The sequence below is a fragment of the Corvus moneduloides genome, chromosome 9 (assembly GCF_009650955.1).
Source record: "Corvus moneduloides isolate bCorMon1 chromosome 9, bCorMon1.pri, whole genome shotgun sequence".
NCBI lineage: Eukaryota > Metazoa > Chordata > Aves > Passeriformes > Corvidae > Corvus > Corvus moneduloides.
This window is the reverse complement of record NC_045484.1, coordinates 20,780,029-20,799,561: the sequence shown is the minus strand read 5'-3', so window position 1 is coordinate 20,799,561 and position 19,533 is coordinate 20,780,029. Positions and strand designations below refer to the sequence as shown.

General features: G+C 35.9%; 1 protein-coding gene across 4 annotated transcripts in view; it reads right to left on the bottom strand.

Annotated features, from left to right (window-relative positions):
* ZZZ3 (zinc finger ZZ-type containing 3) overlaps nt 1–19,533 on the bottom strand; it is a 58,464-nt gene that overhangs the window by 26,765 nt on the left and 12,166 nt on the right. For 3 of the 4 annotated variants that reach the window (XM_032118699.1, XM_032118702.1, XM_032118700.1), the window contains exons 2-3: nt 7,759–7,912; nt 3,771–5,332 (exon numbers count right to left, since the gene is read on the bottom strand). In XM_032118699.1, coding sequence (XP_031974590.1) covers nt 3,771–5,281 — 1,511 coding nt within the window. In that variant the 5' untranslated portion in view covers nt 5,282–5,332; nt 7,759–7,912. Of the gene's footprint in view, nt 1–3,770; nt 5,333–7,758; nt 7,913–10,806; nt 10,919–19,533 lie in introns of those variants that run through there. The other variant, XM_032118701.1, reaches the window with a different exon arrangement.

The following is a 19,533-nucleotide window of genomic DNA, read 5'->3' as shown; positions in this document are numbered from 1 at the left end:
ATGGTCGTCTGTGCTTCCAAGACCTCTGCAACAACACAACCTACCCTAGGTAAGAATCCACAAGACTGGGTTTTAAGAGATGTACTAAAATCTTTCATTTAATCTGTCTTCACTTTAAATGGCAGTACAGCTGTTATGATTTTAAATATTATCAAGTAATAAAGATACATGAAAATATCTATCTACTGAACAAGGTCCTAACTCTTGGAATTGCTCGTGCATAATGATTCTATTTCAGCCATCTTACCTCCAGATCTAAGTGGTTCCTGTAAAGCAAACTGCAGTTTACAGAATCCTAGAAATACATTCTGTAACACGTTATATGCATGTGAAACCTCAATTCCTCAATTACATTTTCTTCTAGAATCCAGGACTGAGAGTCAAACAAAGATTTTCCCTTTGTGCAACCTAATACCTGCCAAACACTGCAAATCTCCAAAGGAAGTAGAGAGGAAGAAGAAAATAAAAAATAAAACCAAAAAAGGGCACTAAATGAAACACTGGGCAAAGGCAAAAAGCACTGAGAATAAAATGCTGCACAAGACAGAAAATTAAAGTAAGCTACAGCAGTATGAGATAGAATTACAGTACAAAAAGATACAGCAAAGAGAGATGAAAAATGCCTGAGGAAAGACATATGCAAAATACTAAGCACAGCATATAAAATTCAGCAGTGTAGAAAGTTTTAAATCAGGATGTTCAGTCTTGGTGAAAGTATCTCAAGAGAAAATGCAAATGTTTCTGAGCTAGAACACAGAAAAATTCTCAAATATGCACCAAACCATACTTTTCCAGGAGCAATTACAATACACAAAAATTCCAATTATGTGTGTAGCAACAGAAAACATTAACACTTTACAACTATACAACCCCCAGATCAGCCTGTTATCTACAAAAATGTCTATGTTGTGATAAAATTTATACTTAGAGAACTCATCTCTGTCTTTGTAGGACAGATCTATTTTAATAAAGAAGTTGGGGGAACATCCATCATTTCAGCCTTCTCTCTGAATAATAATATTCCATAACCTGTGATGGCTATTTTTCCTATTATATCATCCAGTTTTCCCAGAAATATTAATATATGAATGTTGTTTAAACATGGCAAGATTAAAAAGGCAACAAAATTCATACAGAAATATGAAAATATACATTTAGGTTTCTTTCTTATAGCAAGTCTTATCAACAGCTCTTAAAGGTTTTGGTATATTCATATTTTATCAATGTCACAACAATTTCTTGAAGAGTGAAAATCAACTGTATGAATGTGTATGTCATCAAGCTATGTAATGTAACCAGAAATAATAGAAGTTTACAGCCATATAAAATTGCTTCTATGACACAGAGGAATGTGGTTTTTTTCTGCCAAGGAACATCCAAAGAATTATACTAATGACTTCTTGGAGAAATCTGCCTCCTCAACCTAGCCAAGATGCTAATGTCTCTCTGAACTGGCTTTTAAAAGAGAACAGAAACATGAACTAGAGGAAAAAATCACCCATAATAATCCCAAACTGATGAAGGAGAGAAAAACAAAACTGTACCATTTGAAGATCTGATATGCAGAACACCAGAACATTTGGCTTAGGCAGAACTACCACAAAGAAAGTGAATACCCTCTACCTCCAGCTAAACCTACCTTAATAGCATGGGAACCCTGGAATTCTTTGCATCTGACCTATCAGCGAATACACTTCTGCTAAAACTGGCTGTTTTATTTTTTTTTAGTTCAACATTTTAGAAAATAAGTACCAAATGAGATTAAACAAGGGTATAATTAAGACACTATTCAAAAACTGTAACACATGAATTAAGAGTATCCTCTAATGAACTTCGCTATTTTTAAAACTGGGTAGAGGATATCGTGCACTGCACTTGATTTATTCTTGAACAATGAAATTCTGCATAAATGATGACTGCACTCATATGTCAAAACATTGACTTAAGTTCTTTAGAAGGATCCTATTACCATGCAGAACCATCAGAATACCACACGTACTTTATTACAAATGTAAACAACAAAAAAGGATGGCCCGTAATTTTCCAGCTCTATCAAAATTTTTTTAAATGAAGAAAAGATATGGCTAACACTCCCTCCCTCCAGTAGCATGCTTCCCTTTGGGAAAGTAGAAATATAAGACAGGATAAAACCAATAACCATTTCTTTTGGAATTCTGCATTCAGGCAACAAGCTGGTAGCAAACTACCAAGTCTTACTTGCAATTTCAAAAGCTCCCCAACAAGTTCTCACAAACAGGCTGCCAACCTGAACAACAACTACCCATTTCTTCAGAATTGTGTATGTTCAAAAGCTAACACTAGGGCACACACCTGAAATTTTCAAGGACAATTTAGATCTGTATTTAAGAATAGAAAAAAACTACTGTTATTTTTACAGTATTTTTCCTAAAAAATACAACCCCCATATCACATTACTAATGCATCTGTGTACTAGTATCAGATGAAGTCTGATATGACATACAGATTACATACAGATCCAAAATCATCCTAAGGAGTCAAAAGACAACAGTCTATTCTTCCCATTTATAATTTAAGGAAAAGCAATTTTCTTTCTATCTACTGGGAAAAGTGTCCACTTTGGACTGATGGCTGAAGCTGCAAATACTTGATCATTACTTTGAAATCATAGTTTGTCCAACCAATGCTCAAATTCAGAATTTTCTGATTAAAATTATTTATTCATATCTAATACTGAACAAAACTTCACTATATAAATAATGCAACTGTGATATAAAAAAATCCAGTCATACTGGATTAAACAACCATCTGTGCCCTGTGCCCATATTCACAGTAACTGTGCCATGAACATTCACTACATTTACACTGAACTACTACCAGTGCTTCAGCCCTTCATATGAAGCAAACTGAAGATCATTTGCACTTGGCCTTTCAGAACTCACAACAACATAGAGAACACCTACTAAACAGCAAAACAGAGGAGTCAAAACAGCATTACAAAGACTATGAAATAAAAAACTGTGTCCTGATCTACCGCTTGAAGACAAATTTTCTCCATGTAAACTTTCTTCAGTGAATGGCCCTTTTGTTTCAAAAATCTCTTGCACAAGGTATAATTACCATAGTTCTACTTACAGACATTCAGATGATAAACATAAAAACAAGTTAAAGCTCTTTTATAATAGTAATAATCATCATCATTTGTACATGTCTATATTTACATATAAAGAATAAAAATAGCAATGTAGACATAATTTACTTTGGAGAAAGTTGCTGCATTTGATCAATTCATCTTCCTGAACACAATAATGCTGAGTTCTTTCCCATGACACTCTGAAAAAAGTATCTAACTTCAACTTCTATGTACAGCAGAATGATAATTGTATAAGCTGTATCTGCAGTGTCTACTGGATATACTGACAAACGACTGAAATCTAATTTAAAGTTTGGTTTCCTTTGGTTTTCCTTCCAGCTAGTTTTTAAGAGAAAATAAATAACAGATGCACTTTTAAACAAACAAAAAACCCGAAAAAACTCAAAAAACTCAAGTTCTGACTCAAGAATTCCAATTGCTAGAAATGTATAAACCACATTGCTGTACCATACTGCATATTAAATAGTTTAATTTTGTCTGAGATAGAAACAAGAAAAATGAAGACTGAAGAGTATGAAAATTATAAAGCACTTAAATTTTTGTGGAAGTATGTTAAATACTTTATGATTTTAGTAATAATAATATATTTTTGGTAAGAAACAAAAGCAGAATTCATGGTTACCATAGTTACACATACTCTTTGTTGTGTTTCAATGCCACATGATCTGATTCAAAGTAATACACATCAGGCTCTTCCTCATCCTCCTCTGCAGTGTGGATGTTGGCACTGTCTTTGGCAGATGGTACATATCCAGCAACAAGTCTAGACTCAGACAGTGGCTTTCTTAGTCCATCACTCCCATGATCCCCTGTATTACTATTTCTCTCTTTTTCATTCTGTTTGATTTCTTCAGACTTTTTGGGAGATCCATTGATATTATTAATACCTACAGGTACATTCTTTTCAGTAGGACTAAGATTATTTTCCTCAACCTGTCCATTTTCTCTACAAGGAGAGTTATTTTTAGTAGGGCTGCTTCTGGCAGGGGCAGCCCTTCGTGGTGAAGTTCTCAACGTGTATCTGTGTTCTTGAAGTTCCAACATATTTGTCATCTGAGCTGAAACACAGTTCAGCACTGAAGAATGTGGTTCAGGTTCACCTGAGATTGATGCACTGTCCTGGTGAGTATTCAGGTTGCTATTGGTGTTTTCAGCACACTGTTCCTTAGAGGCACTGCTATCTCCCACAACATCCACCTCCTCCTCCGAATCCCTTAACAAAGATGACTGGATTTCAGAAAAGGACCCTGTGGCTGGCTCATATGCCTGATTAGCATGCTCCTCAGGCAAACAGTCATTTATTGTTTTGTGGTCCTCTAACTTTACCTGTTCTTGAGAGTTTGTGCAAGGCACATAATGGTCTACAACACTGTCCTCTTTGCTGCTATTAAGCAACAACGAAGAATGGGCAAATGAGTTTCCATTTTCTGCTACTGTTTTGTCCTTGGGCGTACGGGAACCAGCACTGTTTTGCTTAGCATTCCCATCAAGCTGACAGTCATCACAGTTAAGAGAATTTGAGTCTCTCTCACCAACTCCATTGACAGTCTGATAACCTGCAACCTCTTCAACTACTGCAGAATTATTAAACCCTTCTGCACAGACATTCACCTTTTTAACTTCCCTTTTCTCACAATCATCCAATATAAGACATCGACAAGCTCGCTTAGTCCCTGTGGAGGCTGCATCACTGTCTGACACTAAGCTTTTATGCTCCAATGACTCCTTCTCTGCTTTAGCGGGCAAGTCTTCTTCAGAACTGTTGGGTGCCTCTGAACGTAGACAGCGCTTAATTCTTTTCAAAACTGGTGAAACAGGTTCTGCTTGTTTTTTTTCACTATTTTCCACAGTCTGCTTATCACCATTATCTTTTTCTGAAGTAGACAGCCCTCTCTTTCTAGGGCTCACCCATGACTCCCGAGCACTCTGTTGTTTCAGATCAGTAGTTCTGCCACCGTTGCTGCCCTTCTGAGTTTGCACAGACTCTGGCCTCTTCTTTGGTGACCTGGATCGGATTTGAGGATGGGGTGAGACTTCCTCCGGATGAGCAATACTACGGTTCCTTAATGTTCTACCACAAAAATTTTCATCCAAACCATTTAAACCCACTGTAGATCTTGTAACACGAGTAGATCGAGAAGCAGCCATACTATGGCGAGTCCCTAAAGTATGTTCATTGTGATCCACTCACTGGGAAACCTTCAAAAAAAATGTAAACAAAACAGTCAGAAAAAATACTTAAATAACACCTAGACACACAGCAGATCTGAAGAATGTATTGTCTCAAATACACCAATGCAAAACTGAATAAGCCCATTCAATGTATTCACACTGCTTCTTTCTGTGGTATTTCTTTAGTGCATTAAATTTTTCCATCTCAGCTACAACGCAGCTGACTTGGTATTTGTGGTTATTCTGGCTTTAGTACTTGTGTGAGTGTTGCTCATATTTTTGCCTTATGTAAGGCTGGAATGTCCCAGTTAGTCTCTAGTTAGTAAAACACACTGTTTTTATGTATTGTACATATGTTACAATGTATTGGTATTATTATTTAAATTTGTCTGTTCTAGTAAAAGGTATGAGATTGTCTTCTCAATATCCCACAGTTTCCAGTTACATGGTTTCACAGACTAAGAAGTAAACCATTAAAATTGCATTTGCTTACTCAGTTGTTGCTTAAAGCAAAAACAAATCTCTCATAAATAAGAAAACAGAACTGCAATTCTAATTTATCAGGGAATTGAAAAAAAGTAAAGCACACCATTAAAAAATACTTACAGTTACTATTAGTAAAAATGAAATAAAACAAAATTTCTGTATCAGAATCATGAAATCATTCCAGCTGGAAAGGGCTTTGGAAGGCAATCCTATCCAACCTCCCATTCAAATGAACACGAGGCCTAAATTCAGATTTAGTTACATGGGACATTATCCAGCTGGGTATTGAAAAACACTGAGTACAGATATTCCACAGCTTCTCTGGGCAACCTGTTCCAGTATTTAACTGTCCTTAAATCAAAAACATTTTTTCTTATACCCAGGTGGGGCCTCTCCTACTTCTGTATCACTTATGACAACAAGAAGCCTGGTTCTATCAGTCATCTCCTCTGAGGTACTGGAAGGCTGTTTCCCAAGTCTCTTAGTTGGTGAGATGAATCATCACTCACATCAGATTTAAGTAAATTCAGGTTCAAAGGTAACTATGAAACGTCCCATTTCAGAGTGTCTGTATTTCACATTTCAGAGTGAAATGCAGGAGTACTTGACCTGCCCAGTATCTCAAAATAATTTTTAAGAGAAATTATTTCAGTCTTACCCTTCTATTCATCTAATCTTTAGAAGTTTAATGTGTCAAACTGCTTATCACCACAGATCTGTCATAATAGCCATGTTAATTGAATAGATTCACATTTGTGCATAATGGCATACCTTCCCTTTTTCATCTACCCTAATTCCAGATTACACATATCCGTACAACTGTGATATGATGTGAAGACTACAAATTTAAAATATGGAATCAAACCTTTCACACATTACTAAGAAATGCTGAAAATTACAAATGTAGAAAACTGTTTCAAGAAGTGTTTTTCATTTTCAGCAAAGAAGGAAAAAAAAAAGAACATAAATTCTCCCATATCTACTATTTTAAGTGTCGGATAGTCCTAGAAAAGAAAAGAGAATTGGACAAGACCAGTACACTCTCAACCAATACAATTCTGTTTAACAATTAGCAATATTTACTATATTGTATGTTTAGGAATTCATAATGCAAGCAGTATTTCTTAAGGAAAGCAATGTATCTTAAAAGTATTGCTTGGTGTAGTTCTGGACAGAACCGTAGAAGCAAGCACGTAATTTTGCGTACATGTGGTATAGCTCTATACACAACTGTGTACAACAGCACATCATTTTGTGCAACAAAGAAAAAACAATTATAAAGTGAAAATTTCAAATGTTCTCAAAACTACAATTTATTTGTGCTGCTACAACCCTCCTACTTGTTAGCTATTCCTGCTGCCTTACATGAATGCAGTTTGTATTCCTGAAAGTACATCTAAAGAGATGCTGCAGGACTTTCATTCTGTCCACTTAAAATTAAATAAGTGAGAGCTCTCCAACACACTCTGCCTTAAGAGAAAATATAAATAATACATCAAGCAGAAAATGGTCAAACATCAGCAGCTGATTGAAGACAGCAAAACACTATGTGTTTTCTATAATGGTTTTCATACCTATTTTCCACATGGATAAACTCGCCTGCATATTCTCCCTCTTTGCACACAAGCTCAATACCATCTGGAGAGTGATCTCATTTGGGGTTGAACCCAAACATGAAAAACAGTGTTTGTTTACATATTCCATTTCCCCTAGGTTGTTCTAATTAAAGCTAGCACACATTAGGGGTGATTAACTGACATTTCAAATCAATACCAACAAAATAACCTAAACCAAATAGAAATGTATACTTTGGTTAGTAATTACTGCTGAACTCAGCAGACTTTAGAAATCTTATGCAAGAGAGAAATCTTTACTGATTTGCTGATATGATACTTTCTAAAGAACTATACCTTACATGACAAGATAAAAAGTTATTATTTCCTTAGTACAAATGTAAAAAAACTTACCACTTCAAAACTAGAAGAAATATAAACTTCTGGCATTTCATGCAGCAGACTCTTACTGTACCACTCAAATAATATCAGTCAACATTTCTGATATCCATCATGTAATCCAAATGCTTTACTAGTTTATGCCATCACATTAACAAGATTTTGAAAACTGTTGAGAAAAAGACAAAGATATCAATAAAACATTTAAATTACTACACTGAAAACAAAGAAGAATGTAACAGGACATACAAAGAATAACAGCTTTTTAAAGAAGAAATTATCAATTTTAAAAGTGTCCTACATAAGGAAAGAACAATATGCTATATAGTAATTAAGTATGTGAAATGCTAATTTAGGTTTCAAATGTAAAATACCTTTTGTGGTAGTTTCTAAGTGATTCACTGTATCATACACTAAACGTGCAAGCAAATGAATTCACCAGAGTTGTGTTAGAGTGTTCAAATTTCAGACGGTATTTGAAGAGACACAAGAAAACAAATAGTGAAAGGTATTACTACAACTAATGAATTATGAAATGCATTGTCCAATGTACTTTATAATTAGATACACAGTTAATTTTAATTAACTGAGCAGAACTCTAAACTTATATTGGCTCCAAATCCTTGAATAACCTCCATCTATACAACAGGACTAAAACACTTTCTAGAGTTCACATTAAACCTATCCTTCATCCAAGGAAAACAATGTATAGCATCTCCTTTGTAGTGGAAGTGAAGTATTTTGGATACTGAAAGACAGAAATACATCTAGAGACCCAAAAGTCACACAATGCTTTCAGTCATCTCCACGTTAGGCATTTGCGCCAATGACCAAGTTACTACTTGAAAAAACACACCAGCAATCACCTTTAATTTCAGAACATCTAGTACTATGAAGGCACCATAATTCACTAAAGAATAGTGGTTATTGAAGCTTTCTTCATATTCTATTGACATAATAAAAGTGAGCTTATTTTCATCTTGACAGTTCAAAACTTCATGATGCAAAACACAAGCTGACAGGTTCCTCAGTATTCTTCATTCTACACAGTTTTTATATTTAGATTACTGGAAATTGTCTTTACTTTCAACCTAGTTAGGATTTCATACTGCTAAGAACAGCAAATTAATTCACCATTAAGTGGCCAATTCAAAATACAAACTGAGCTACGTAAGAGGAAAAGAGATTAATTACGTCTAATTGCAGTGAAATTCAGTAACAGAAGATGTTTCTACGGTGATGCTACATGAAGTACCATAAATTCTATTATGTAGATAACTAAATCAAATCAGGTTTCATTTATGCAGTGGGATTTCTCAATTTAACAAACAGAGAACTAACATCATAATAACACAAATAAAGAATGGAAGAACAAGAAGGCAAAGACAACCACTTGAAAAAGCATGTTACTCTAAATCCACATTGTCTAGAGACACCAAAACTATGACAGATTTTGACCAATTTTTGCAAAAGAACAACATACCTCAAAAAATACTAAAGCTCTGTAACTTTGGTAAAAATACGAAATACATTTAAACAAAAAATCATCCAAACAAAACACTTAAAATATAAGTGAGTCAATCAGAAGGTAGCCTAATCTCAACATTTTTAATTACTTTTACCAGTCCTAAGTAAAGAACATATGAATAAGTTGTTTCAGGAATGGCTGGAATTGTGATGTCAGTATTTTGTCAGATTTGTACATCTCATCTCTCCTGATTTTCTTTTGCCCAAAACAACCCTTTTTTACTCACAGTAGGAAAGACACAATCCCTGCTGTGTCTATGTGCCTTTGGGGACAGCTAAAGCATTTTAGACACAGCAAGAACATTGTGTAAATATCAAAGAGGAGAAACCAAAGTGGGTAAGAAAAGTTTTACCTAGTCAGGATTTTTTGTTTGGTAACAGTTGGCAGGGATGGAGGAGGGAATAATAATTTAAAAAAAACCAGGAAACTTTAATCAGGATACAGTGAAATGACTGCACCTCAATTATGCTTAAAACCTAGAAAACAACATTCACAGGGGCTTAACAAGTGAACAATTATATAATTTTTCCCAAAAGTTTCCATGGAAAAACTGTCTTGAAAATTAACTATTATTCCTTTACATTGCATAACCAATTACAATGACATTTTTCACTTAGAACAACCACATCTTCTGTGGCAGAGAAATTCAATGGAAGAGTAATTTAATGTTTCGGACATCACTCATTTTAGAAACTATTTATGAGCTGGAATTAGGAGTGCAAGGGAAACTAAATAAGCTTTTAGCTCTAAAAGCCTTTCTTCAGGGAACCATATCAACATTTAAGGAAGAATACTGGAATACTGCAATAAAGACTGCAAGTTTGACGAGTGATAATCAGCCAAGAAACAACACACTATGGTTTGCAGAGCCCACTAAAAATTAAGAAGTTACAGGTTAAACAGAGTGTAATGCAGACAGAGCTGTGAAATAAGTAAGGGACTCTGAATTTGTCTCTTGTGGGAAAGGACCTCTGTAAGAAGCCAGTGAGCAAATGTTGCTGCTGAAACCATACCAGAAATGGTCACACACTAATCAGTAGGGACAATCTTCAGAGTGAGACTAAAGTTCAACCGCTTGCAGAAATTGTCTGTACATCTTACATGCAATCAAGAATTTCATGACAACATAGGATGTATTTCAGGGTATGCATTTTTGCATTAAGAACCCTTAAACTTACTCAGCTTTAGGCAAACTCTACCAAAACACACCATATTCACATTATCCTAGAATTTTTATTTAACTTAACCACAAGCCTATTTAGTAAAGTTACTGAATGCTGAACTGTGTGCATGAAACTTCTAGCAGCAAACATTTACATAGAGATGAAACCCCAGTTAAAGACAGCAGAATGAGGAAAACCCTTCCTAAATATGCAGGATAACTGATTTTTTTACTGCATTACACTGGTACTGTCTATCTGAGAGCCAAGTATGAGCCCAATTGTTTAAGGAATCCAGAAACATGGATACAGTTAAAAGTATGTTCCATGTGACCCTAAGCTAGAAAAGAGACAGTGAAAAGACTCAGTCAATACCTGAACGCACTGGGTGTATACCAGACCTGAAAGCAGCAAAGCAACCGAAGCCTCTACTGTACCTGTGGTGGAATTAAGTATTTGGAACTTAAGATGGATAAAATAACATTACACACAACATCAAACAAATAAAAAAATAACCGTGTACTGGGGGTGGGGGAGAACAGACTCTTGCAACAGAAGAAGTCTCCAATGGTTATTTGATGTCACCATTTCATGATAATGGGCAGTATTCTAAAGTCTTCCACAACAATTCAACCCTAGAAAACAGAACAGTGTGTTCATCTGATCTAGAGTATAACAAATCATCTTCATATTGAAGAGAAGTAATTTATTCTCTTCTTGTTCTTCTGAGTCTCATCTATCAATCAGCATGCCCAGTGATAATACTGCAATGATAAAGATACCAGCTCTTCCCAGTGTTCAGATATTGCATCTGTGGATATCTGATAGCAGGAGCACTCTCTAGTACCATACTTCAGTAAATCCCCAAATTACTTCAGAGACAACATCTGCTATTGGCAAAGTTACCATTTACAAGAGCAAATGTGACACACATATAGAATTGCTCAAAGTAATAAATAAAACTGATGGATCTCTGTGGTATAAAATAGCAGTTCTTCAGTTCTCTGCAGAGCAATGGAATGTTACTTAAAACAGTACATTTTTAAAAATTGAAAGCAGCAGATATTTACGCAAACAGAATCTAATCCCTTATTTGCCCAAGACAAAAAAATTAGCACCTCTGAAAAGATGAGAATCTACACAGACATGAGATTATCAAGATTTTGGATTATCTCCACATAGAAAATACATCACTTCCTAACATAGTATTACTAAATTAGGGACGAATTTCATTTAACAAATTATATTCAGCAGTCTATCACATCTAGAGTATGCCAGCATCTCTTCCCACACATACTGAGCTTCACATAACTACATTAGCAAGAAATCAGTTTTCTGGAAACAGCATTTTATCTTTCTGATTCTACATTACATCAAAACAAGCAGTACTTTCAAATGATAGAAATAACCTCCACCAAAAGACATTATGAAGATGTTACCCAAAATAATATATAACAATAAGCAGCCTAAAGCTATAATGAAAGCTTAAATGCAATAAAAATAAATAAACATTAACGGAACTATTCTGAGATTTCAGCTGTCTCTGACACAGTAAGATTATATTACATATGGTCAAAATATAGTCTGTCAGAATGGGACTACTTATATTAATCTTATATATAAAAGGCAAGTAAGATAAAGTAAAAGAAACAAAAGTAGAATAGCATGAAAAAATTATCAACAGGTTTTTAAAGCTAGCAAACTAGCAAGGGAAATGTTTTACTCAAAACTAAAACTGTGAAGAACCAGAATGGGTAGTTCAATATGCTATTTTTCTTCTTTAAAATAGATGAGTTCACTAGGCTAGACAAACCCATTCTTACGTAAGAGGAAAAAAATTCTTCAGAAAGAATCTTCTTGTGGAAAGCTATTTCTACTTCTTTCTGGAAGAAAAAAACCCCATAATGGCCAGGTAAAATTAATTGGTACTTAAATAATAGGATATATGAAAACAAACAAAAGCTCATCCTCCTCCTCTCCAACACTGTCTTATTCTTTCTCTAAAATCACAAAATATAAGAAAAAGGTTGAACCAGAAAGTTATATGACAATGACCAGTAACGTACATCTGTTCCTTTGCACCCCTTCCACTCAGCAGTGTTATCAAAACTGCTGACAGCACTGGTATTTCTCACTCCTCTGGGATGCCTATATGAGGAAACTTACTGGGAGGATGGGTATGATATAGGCATCACCCCTCTTCCAGCCAGACATTCCAGGATAAGATTGCAAAATTACTTCACATAAAATTAAATATGAATTACACAAGTGTGACTTTACAGCAGAACTCTAGAAAAGCAACCACTATATCAAATTTCTTCTCTTTAAAGCCTGAAACACTTAAACTGCTTTCAGTTTCTTGTATCTTGGCCAAATTAGAGTTTGTGCTGAAATTATACATTGAGGCATCTGTCTCAGACTGATATTCCCACCCTGCTGTCTCTCTCCTGAATTCTCAGTCAAAATAATTACTCATTTCTGTGCACAAATATGGAAATTATTTTAAACCCTTCTTACTGCTTAAGACACATCTAACTGTTTCTTCAAGAAGGTTTTCTTCCTCCATATTTTGGAGTAAGAAATTGGAATTCAGCATAGAGAAGCGTTTGCCTGAGAAAAAAAATCCTGGTGGAGCTGTGATGAAGGCAGGCTGAGGGGAATGCTAAATGTGAATCCACAGGTAAGGACAGCAGCTACACTAGCAAAATAAGTGGATGCTGACTGGAAAAAAGAGACAGACTGGAAATCCTGAAGAACTACTAGAAGACAGAAAGATCACAACTGTGAAGAAGGAAAACCGGAACTGGGAATAACTGCAAGGAAAAGGCAGAATCTGTGATTTTACCTAGTCCCAACTCACCTAAACGCATCACACCGCACTCATCCCAATTATTTGTCACAAATACCTGGGGCAACTCTGTCAACACAACTATTTGTGGAACTGTACTCTGAAATAACAATCCACAAATAGGTCAGAGTTGAAAATACCATCTTTTCTTCTTTTCCTTTCAGATGGCTCCAGATGAATAAATTTTTCCTGTGGGTCTATTAAAGAACAATGTGCTCAGCACAAGCATGGGATCACGTGGCCACAACAAAAGGTGAAGTTGTGAACTTTGTAAGGTGGTACCACAGCCCCTTGGAACAACAAACCACATTCCACACTTCAACACATCACCTGGTGTGTTCATCTTAACCATGTCATCTTAACAGAAAAATGCAAAAAATGATCATTTAATACAAATTGCACTTGTCCTGAATAAAGACAGTAGCTTTAAGTAAACACCCTACTTTACTGACTCATCTATAGTCAATAAAGTCACTGCTGTCTGATACAATTAACAAGAAAATTAAAACCAGACTATGTATATACCATGTCTCAATTAAAAAAACTATGCTTAGCCTCACTTAGTGGTCATCCCTCTATATCCTTATCACCACACCTACCCAATCCACTTTATCATCCTAGGTGAAAGTCCCACTCTAAGTTATAATATGCTTTTTTCATGTGAAACCATTCAATTGCTAATTAGCTGTCCTGTTATCCAAAGAATATCTCCTGTGCAAGATTACCAAAACATGTGACTAACATCTTTGAGATACATTAAATCACACAGGTTCTTGAAAAGCTCATTATGAAATTAATTACACTAACTTAATTACAGTAACCATTTATCAAACTGTTACTCTAGCAGAAGACTCCAATTGTATTTAATCTTTTAAACACAGAACACAGTTTCATATAAATAGAAAAAATACTATTTATTTCCTGAAGAAGTTATTATTACAACGCACAGAAGATACCTAGCATAAAAAGACATTGCTTTTTCCTATAGGTAGGTTGCAATTGTAAGAGGTTGTCAAGTACTTAATAATCCTGCTAGCAGTTTACAGATGAAAAGGAACGTGATGGAGAAAATCAGTGCTCCTTTACTTTTTCTTAAAAGCCTCAGGATAAACCAGTTTGCTCATTTTTGTAGAATATTACACTGGAAATTACTACTCTGTCTGATTTACTTTTGGAGCAGTGACTACAAACATGCTACCTTATGAAGTACACTGTAAAGTGCATATTGTATGAAATACTGTCTAGAACATATTTTTATCCCAGATGATTTTCAGTCAAGGGCATGCATTTGAAATGCACCAGCTAATACAGCTTTTTATATGCAAAATTACAGCATCAGCTCCATAAGCCCCAGAAGGCTCTCCCAATGACAAACTGATGTATAACTCAGAGCAGCACCACACACACACAACCAGGTGCTCTGCGTGGGCTGTGCTTGGAAGTGCTGCTGCATTGTACTAAAGCAAATCCAAACCCAGAGTTTAAAAGGGACACATGAGGCATGCAACAGTTCCTGTAAAACATTTTGAACGTTGTTTCAGAATTAAAATGTTTTCGTTCTAATTTTTTCTTCAAAATTTAAAATACACCCTCTCTCCCCAAAGAAAAAAAAGTGAGAAGGCTGTTTTTCCCAGCTATCTCCATTCACGAAAACTGTTTCAACCGCTTCTTTTCCATCTGATAATGCTTTTGCCTCAATCTAGGGAATACACATTATTCTATAAGCAGATCAGCAATGGGCTGGCTTTGTAGTCCTAAACATGGCACCATTCTGCCACACATCCCATCGAACCTCCAACGTTTTGAAAAATTCCATGTTCCTCCCTCTGGTCATATCCAACCCTCAAGGATGGTGTAGCGAATTCCAACCTATACATGCACTGACTAGACTGCTTGCAAACCATGTATAGCAAGTAACTACTGGGCTCAAATCCCCCTTAAAAAGGGGACTACAATTTTTGTGAAAGCTGCAAGCTCTCTACAGTTCTGAGATGTCTACTCTCAGCTAAACTTAGGGCGAGTTGCTACATTGGCCTAAGGATTCAAATATTACTTAGTGAAAACAGTAAACAAATAGAGGGACACCAAAATGGCTGATCTAAATCACATTCTAAATGCTTAAAACACATTCAGGACAGACTGGGGGCAGGAAGGCACCCAGAACTATCCTGAAATCCATGAAGAAAAACAAAAAAGCAGCCTGTCACTGCTGTGCTATGGCCCTGCTGTGTCTTTTCACCAGATACATTTTCATGCTCCCAGAATCACAGGCATCCCTTGGTACACCAGCTGATACTGAGTGTATAATCATAGCACCAGTCACCACCACCACGCAGATGAGCTCTCACATGCAAGGGGCTCAGCAAAGTAATGAATAAGCTCATAAGCCAAGTATGCTTTAAACTTGAATTTAAACACAGCCTGCTACCATAGAATCACAGAATCATTTAGGCTGGAAAAGACCCTTAAGATTATTGTATCCAATTGTAAATAACTTGCCTTATGTCACTTTTTGACTGGCAGTTATTTTTAAGAGCCCCAGCTCTCTTAAATGCTCATTTGGCTCTATTACAACTGACTTTGACATATCAATAAAATTGTATTTACACCAAGTTGTTTCTCTGGTGAACAGCCAGAGAAACATCTATTATCTAAAGAAACTGAGATGCTAGAGCTGTTGACATGTTTCAGTACTGTACTCTATGCTAGAACTTCAACACTGTGGCAGTTCTCAAAATAGTGATCTGCAGTAAAAAGCTATTCCTCCTTTGCCTTCCATATAGGAGACGGTTTCTTTTCATTGCCTCGTGCTGCAGTTTGGTCTAATATACAGCACAACTGCTACAGCCATATTTAGCCATACGTGACAGCTCTGCCATTGCAGACAGTCTTCCAAAGGAGTTTTGAGCACATTCCTGCTCTGTGAGCTGGATGTCAGCATCATCTACACCAAGAATACGCCTTTTTCCCCAGAAGTATCTGAAGGCAGACAAATTTTCTCCTAGTGCTTGGGCACCCTGACAAAACTGCAGATATTGGAACTTAAAAATGTTTTACAATTTATTCTTAGAAACTTTCTGAATTCTGCTTTGTAACTAACACTGAGCTTGTTAAGCAGAGAGGTTTCAATACCCCCCTACAGCCTGGCGTTCCCACTGTATGCTCAGTCTGTATTTAAGTTTTCTAAGTTAAGAAGACTGTTATGTATATTTCAGTCTACTTGGCTTGGGAGTTTCCCCTGGCAAGTACTGAAGGTGTTTTAAGTGCATCAGGAACTGTGTTTTGTAAAAGCTTTTAAAGGAACAGTGAGCAGCTGCTTTCTGTTTTGCTGCTGTCCTTTCTTCAGGCACAGGAAACAAAACCTGCAATACGAACATTATCATATACACCTTCCTTTTAATCACAGCACATCTACTGCTAATAGAGGCCTTTATTTAAAAAAACACTGACTTTATTGTAAGACTGCTCCCAGTTCAACTAGTACATTACCTATTTCTAGCTGTTTCTGTTTATATCCAACTACTTCCAGGTAGGATAGCTGGCCACAATTTCCTTGATTTAACAGTACATCGGTAGCCTGGTTTACTTTTTCAGTCTAATATATGAAATTCAAATAGAACTATGACTGCATCACATGTAATTTTGTTTTACTTGATTGCCATTCTGCTTTCCTCTCTTGCTGTGCTCAGAAGGCCTTTGTAGGCCAGTACATTCACTGATAAACAATATGCTGCTTTTTATTTCCTACAATTTCTGTGTTTTGTCTGGCCTATGCTTACAGTTCCAATTGGAAATACAAAAGAAGTTCTGTCTAGCCTACATTTACATTTAAAATTTCAGCCTTTTAGTTACTCTTACTTTCTCAGTATGAACATTTTTTTTATTTGAACATTTTGGCATTAAATTTAATTAATTGCCAATGTAATTGCCATGTAAGAATGCAGGGAGTTGTTTGTTCTTTTCCTACAGGTCTTTGCTTTTCCTGTGACCACTGACAAAGAACCTTTAGGTTTGCTCCACTTTCATTTTTTATCCAGATGCCAGCTTGCTCATAGGATTTGCAGTTCCTACAGCCCTCGCACAGTAAAAATTCAGGATAGTCTGATTCACAGTTCCTTGATCTTTCACAGTCACAAATTTATTCCCTTGAAAGATTAAGCCAGGAGAGTACAACTTTTCATACGGTACCACAATGCATCGGCTGTTTCTTCTCCAGGTATCTTATTAATGTGCTAAATATAAGTATTTTATAGATTCAAAATGTATTTGAAAGCATTTCTAAGACTTTACACTGTTACTCTAAACCTACCATTAACTTGTCAACACACTGCTGAAATACAACTACAGTTTACCCTACATATGCTTTTCTTTTGGCTTCCTTTATTCAACTTTGTGATATAAGGAATACCCAGATATTCTGCTTTGAATTTATTGTTCTTCAGGGTTTTGTTTTGCAACACTCAGTTTATGATTTCTTGCAACTACCTGAGACAATTTACTTTCAAAACTATGCTCACAGTTCAAGTATAAAATGAAAGACTGCCTATGAAGTGAAAAATTCATTCTGATTCTATTACCCTGTTCCACCAGCTGAATACTATACCAATGACTTTGTAAAGATCTCTCTTGATATTGAGATGTTGCCCTACATTTCCAGAGCAAAAGGGACGTACTTATTACTGCCTAAGCACATGAGCATATCTGTCACCTATGCACAGACACTTGATTCCCTTTGCATGTTAATTGACTATTCACTTTCAAAACTTCTTCCTCATTAAATTTAAATGCAAATCAATTATGCTCAACATTATTAACTTCAAGCCTCTTTTCTCACACAGAGTAAAGCCACACGTCTCTGCAGTCAGTACTTTGTCTCCAACAGCCGCGATAAGCAGATGGTTAAGCAAGAGCTGCTGTGTATAATACCATTCTAGCTTCCAAATATTTTTAGCTCAGAGTCCTCATATGTGATTTCTATCTATTTTCTAAACTTCAGTGAATTTCTCTCCCATGAATTTTCCTTGTCTTCCCTTGAGCTCCCATAAATTTTTAGCGTTCAGGCTATCCCACTGATGTTTTTGTAAAAAGAGAATTCTGTATTTTCATTTTTACAAATGGGTATAAAGACCTGGCAAAAAAGGAAAGGCTACAAGGATAGATACCAATTGCAGCTCTCACAGCAACTTCATTTTAACTCTTTCTCCGTTCTGCCTTCAACTGGCTTTTTTCTGTTTTGCTTTGTCTATTTTTTATTGGCGGAATAAATTTTTTGTGTTCTACTCACAGCTTCCCCTTCCACTTCAGTTTTTCTGACTTTGCCTAGATACATTTTTCAGGGATAAAACAAAAAACCACCTCGTGGTATTATCAAGGACGGGAAGCTACTGCATGCATAAAGCATGCCTTTGCAACTGTAATGTCATAGATATTGCAAATACATACACTCAGCACTAGAAACAAAGGTGTATGTTTGCAGCTATATCTACCTTAATAGAATACATGAGACTTCAAGGCTTTAAACAGCATCTTGCCTCTTCTCATTTTAATTTTCTGAAACTGAAGTAATTTCTCACAGATTTGACTTTCCTCTTTTGTCTCAAGACAATAGGATTCATGACTGTGGAAGTATTTAATGGATTTTATACTTCAACAGTTATTAATTCAATAATTCAGGGCAAACTCTGACCACATTTTAGTAGAATAGCAATTTAACTTTTTATATAAAAATACAAGTCTGGTTATGGTATCTAAAATTCTCGATAGTATCTATTTCCATAAATAAAAGGAGACACTCATTTTACCATTCCTCGCAATTAACCTGTAACATCAGGTTAAAGGACTGAAGAAACATTAAAGGGTATTCAAGTTCCAGGTTCAGCCACTAGAGAATTTCTCAGAGCACAAGAACAAAGGAAAAAAAAAGAGATACCATCTACCTTCAGCACATTTTATCACAGATTCAGGAAGCAGGAAGAAGCTGCCAGAAGGTGTGTCAGAGAGTGTGAATTATGTAGTTTCCATACCTACCCTGAGCAAACATGAGCAGATTGCCAGGGTTCAGACATTTCCCTAAATGGCCAACCCATCACAGCAGCAAAAAACCTGCACTTGCAGTTAAGTTCTTGCTGTGTTTCTGAGCTGCACACCAGGATTGCTCACACACTGTATCAAATGACAACACATTTAGAAACTTCTCATTTGAAGAAAGTGTAGACTAAACAGTTACATTATTTACTAGGGGTTTAGACACTGAC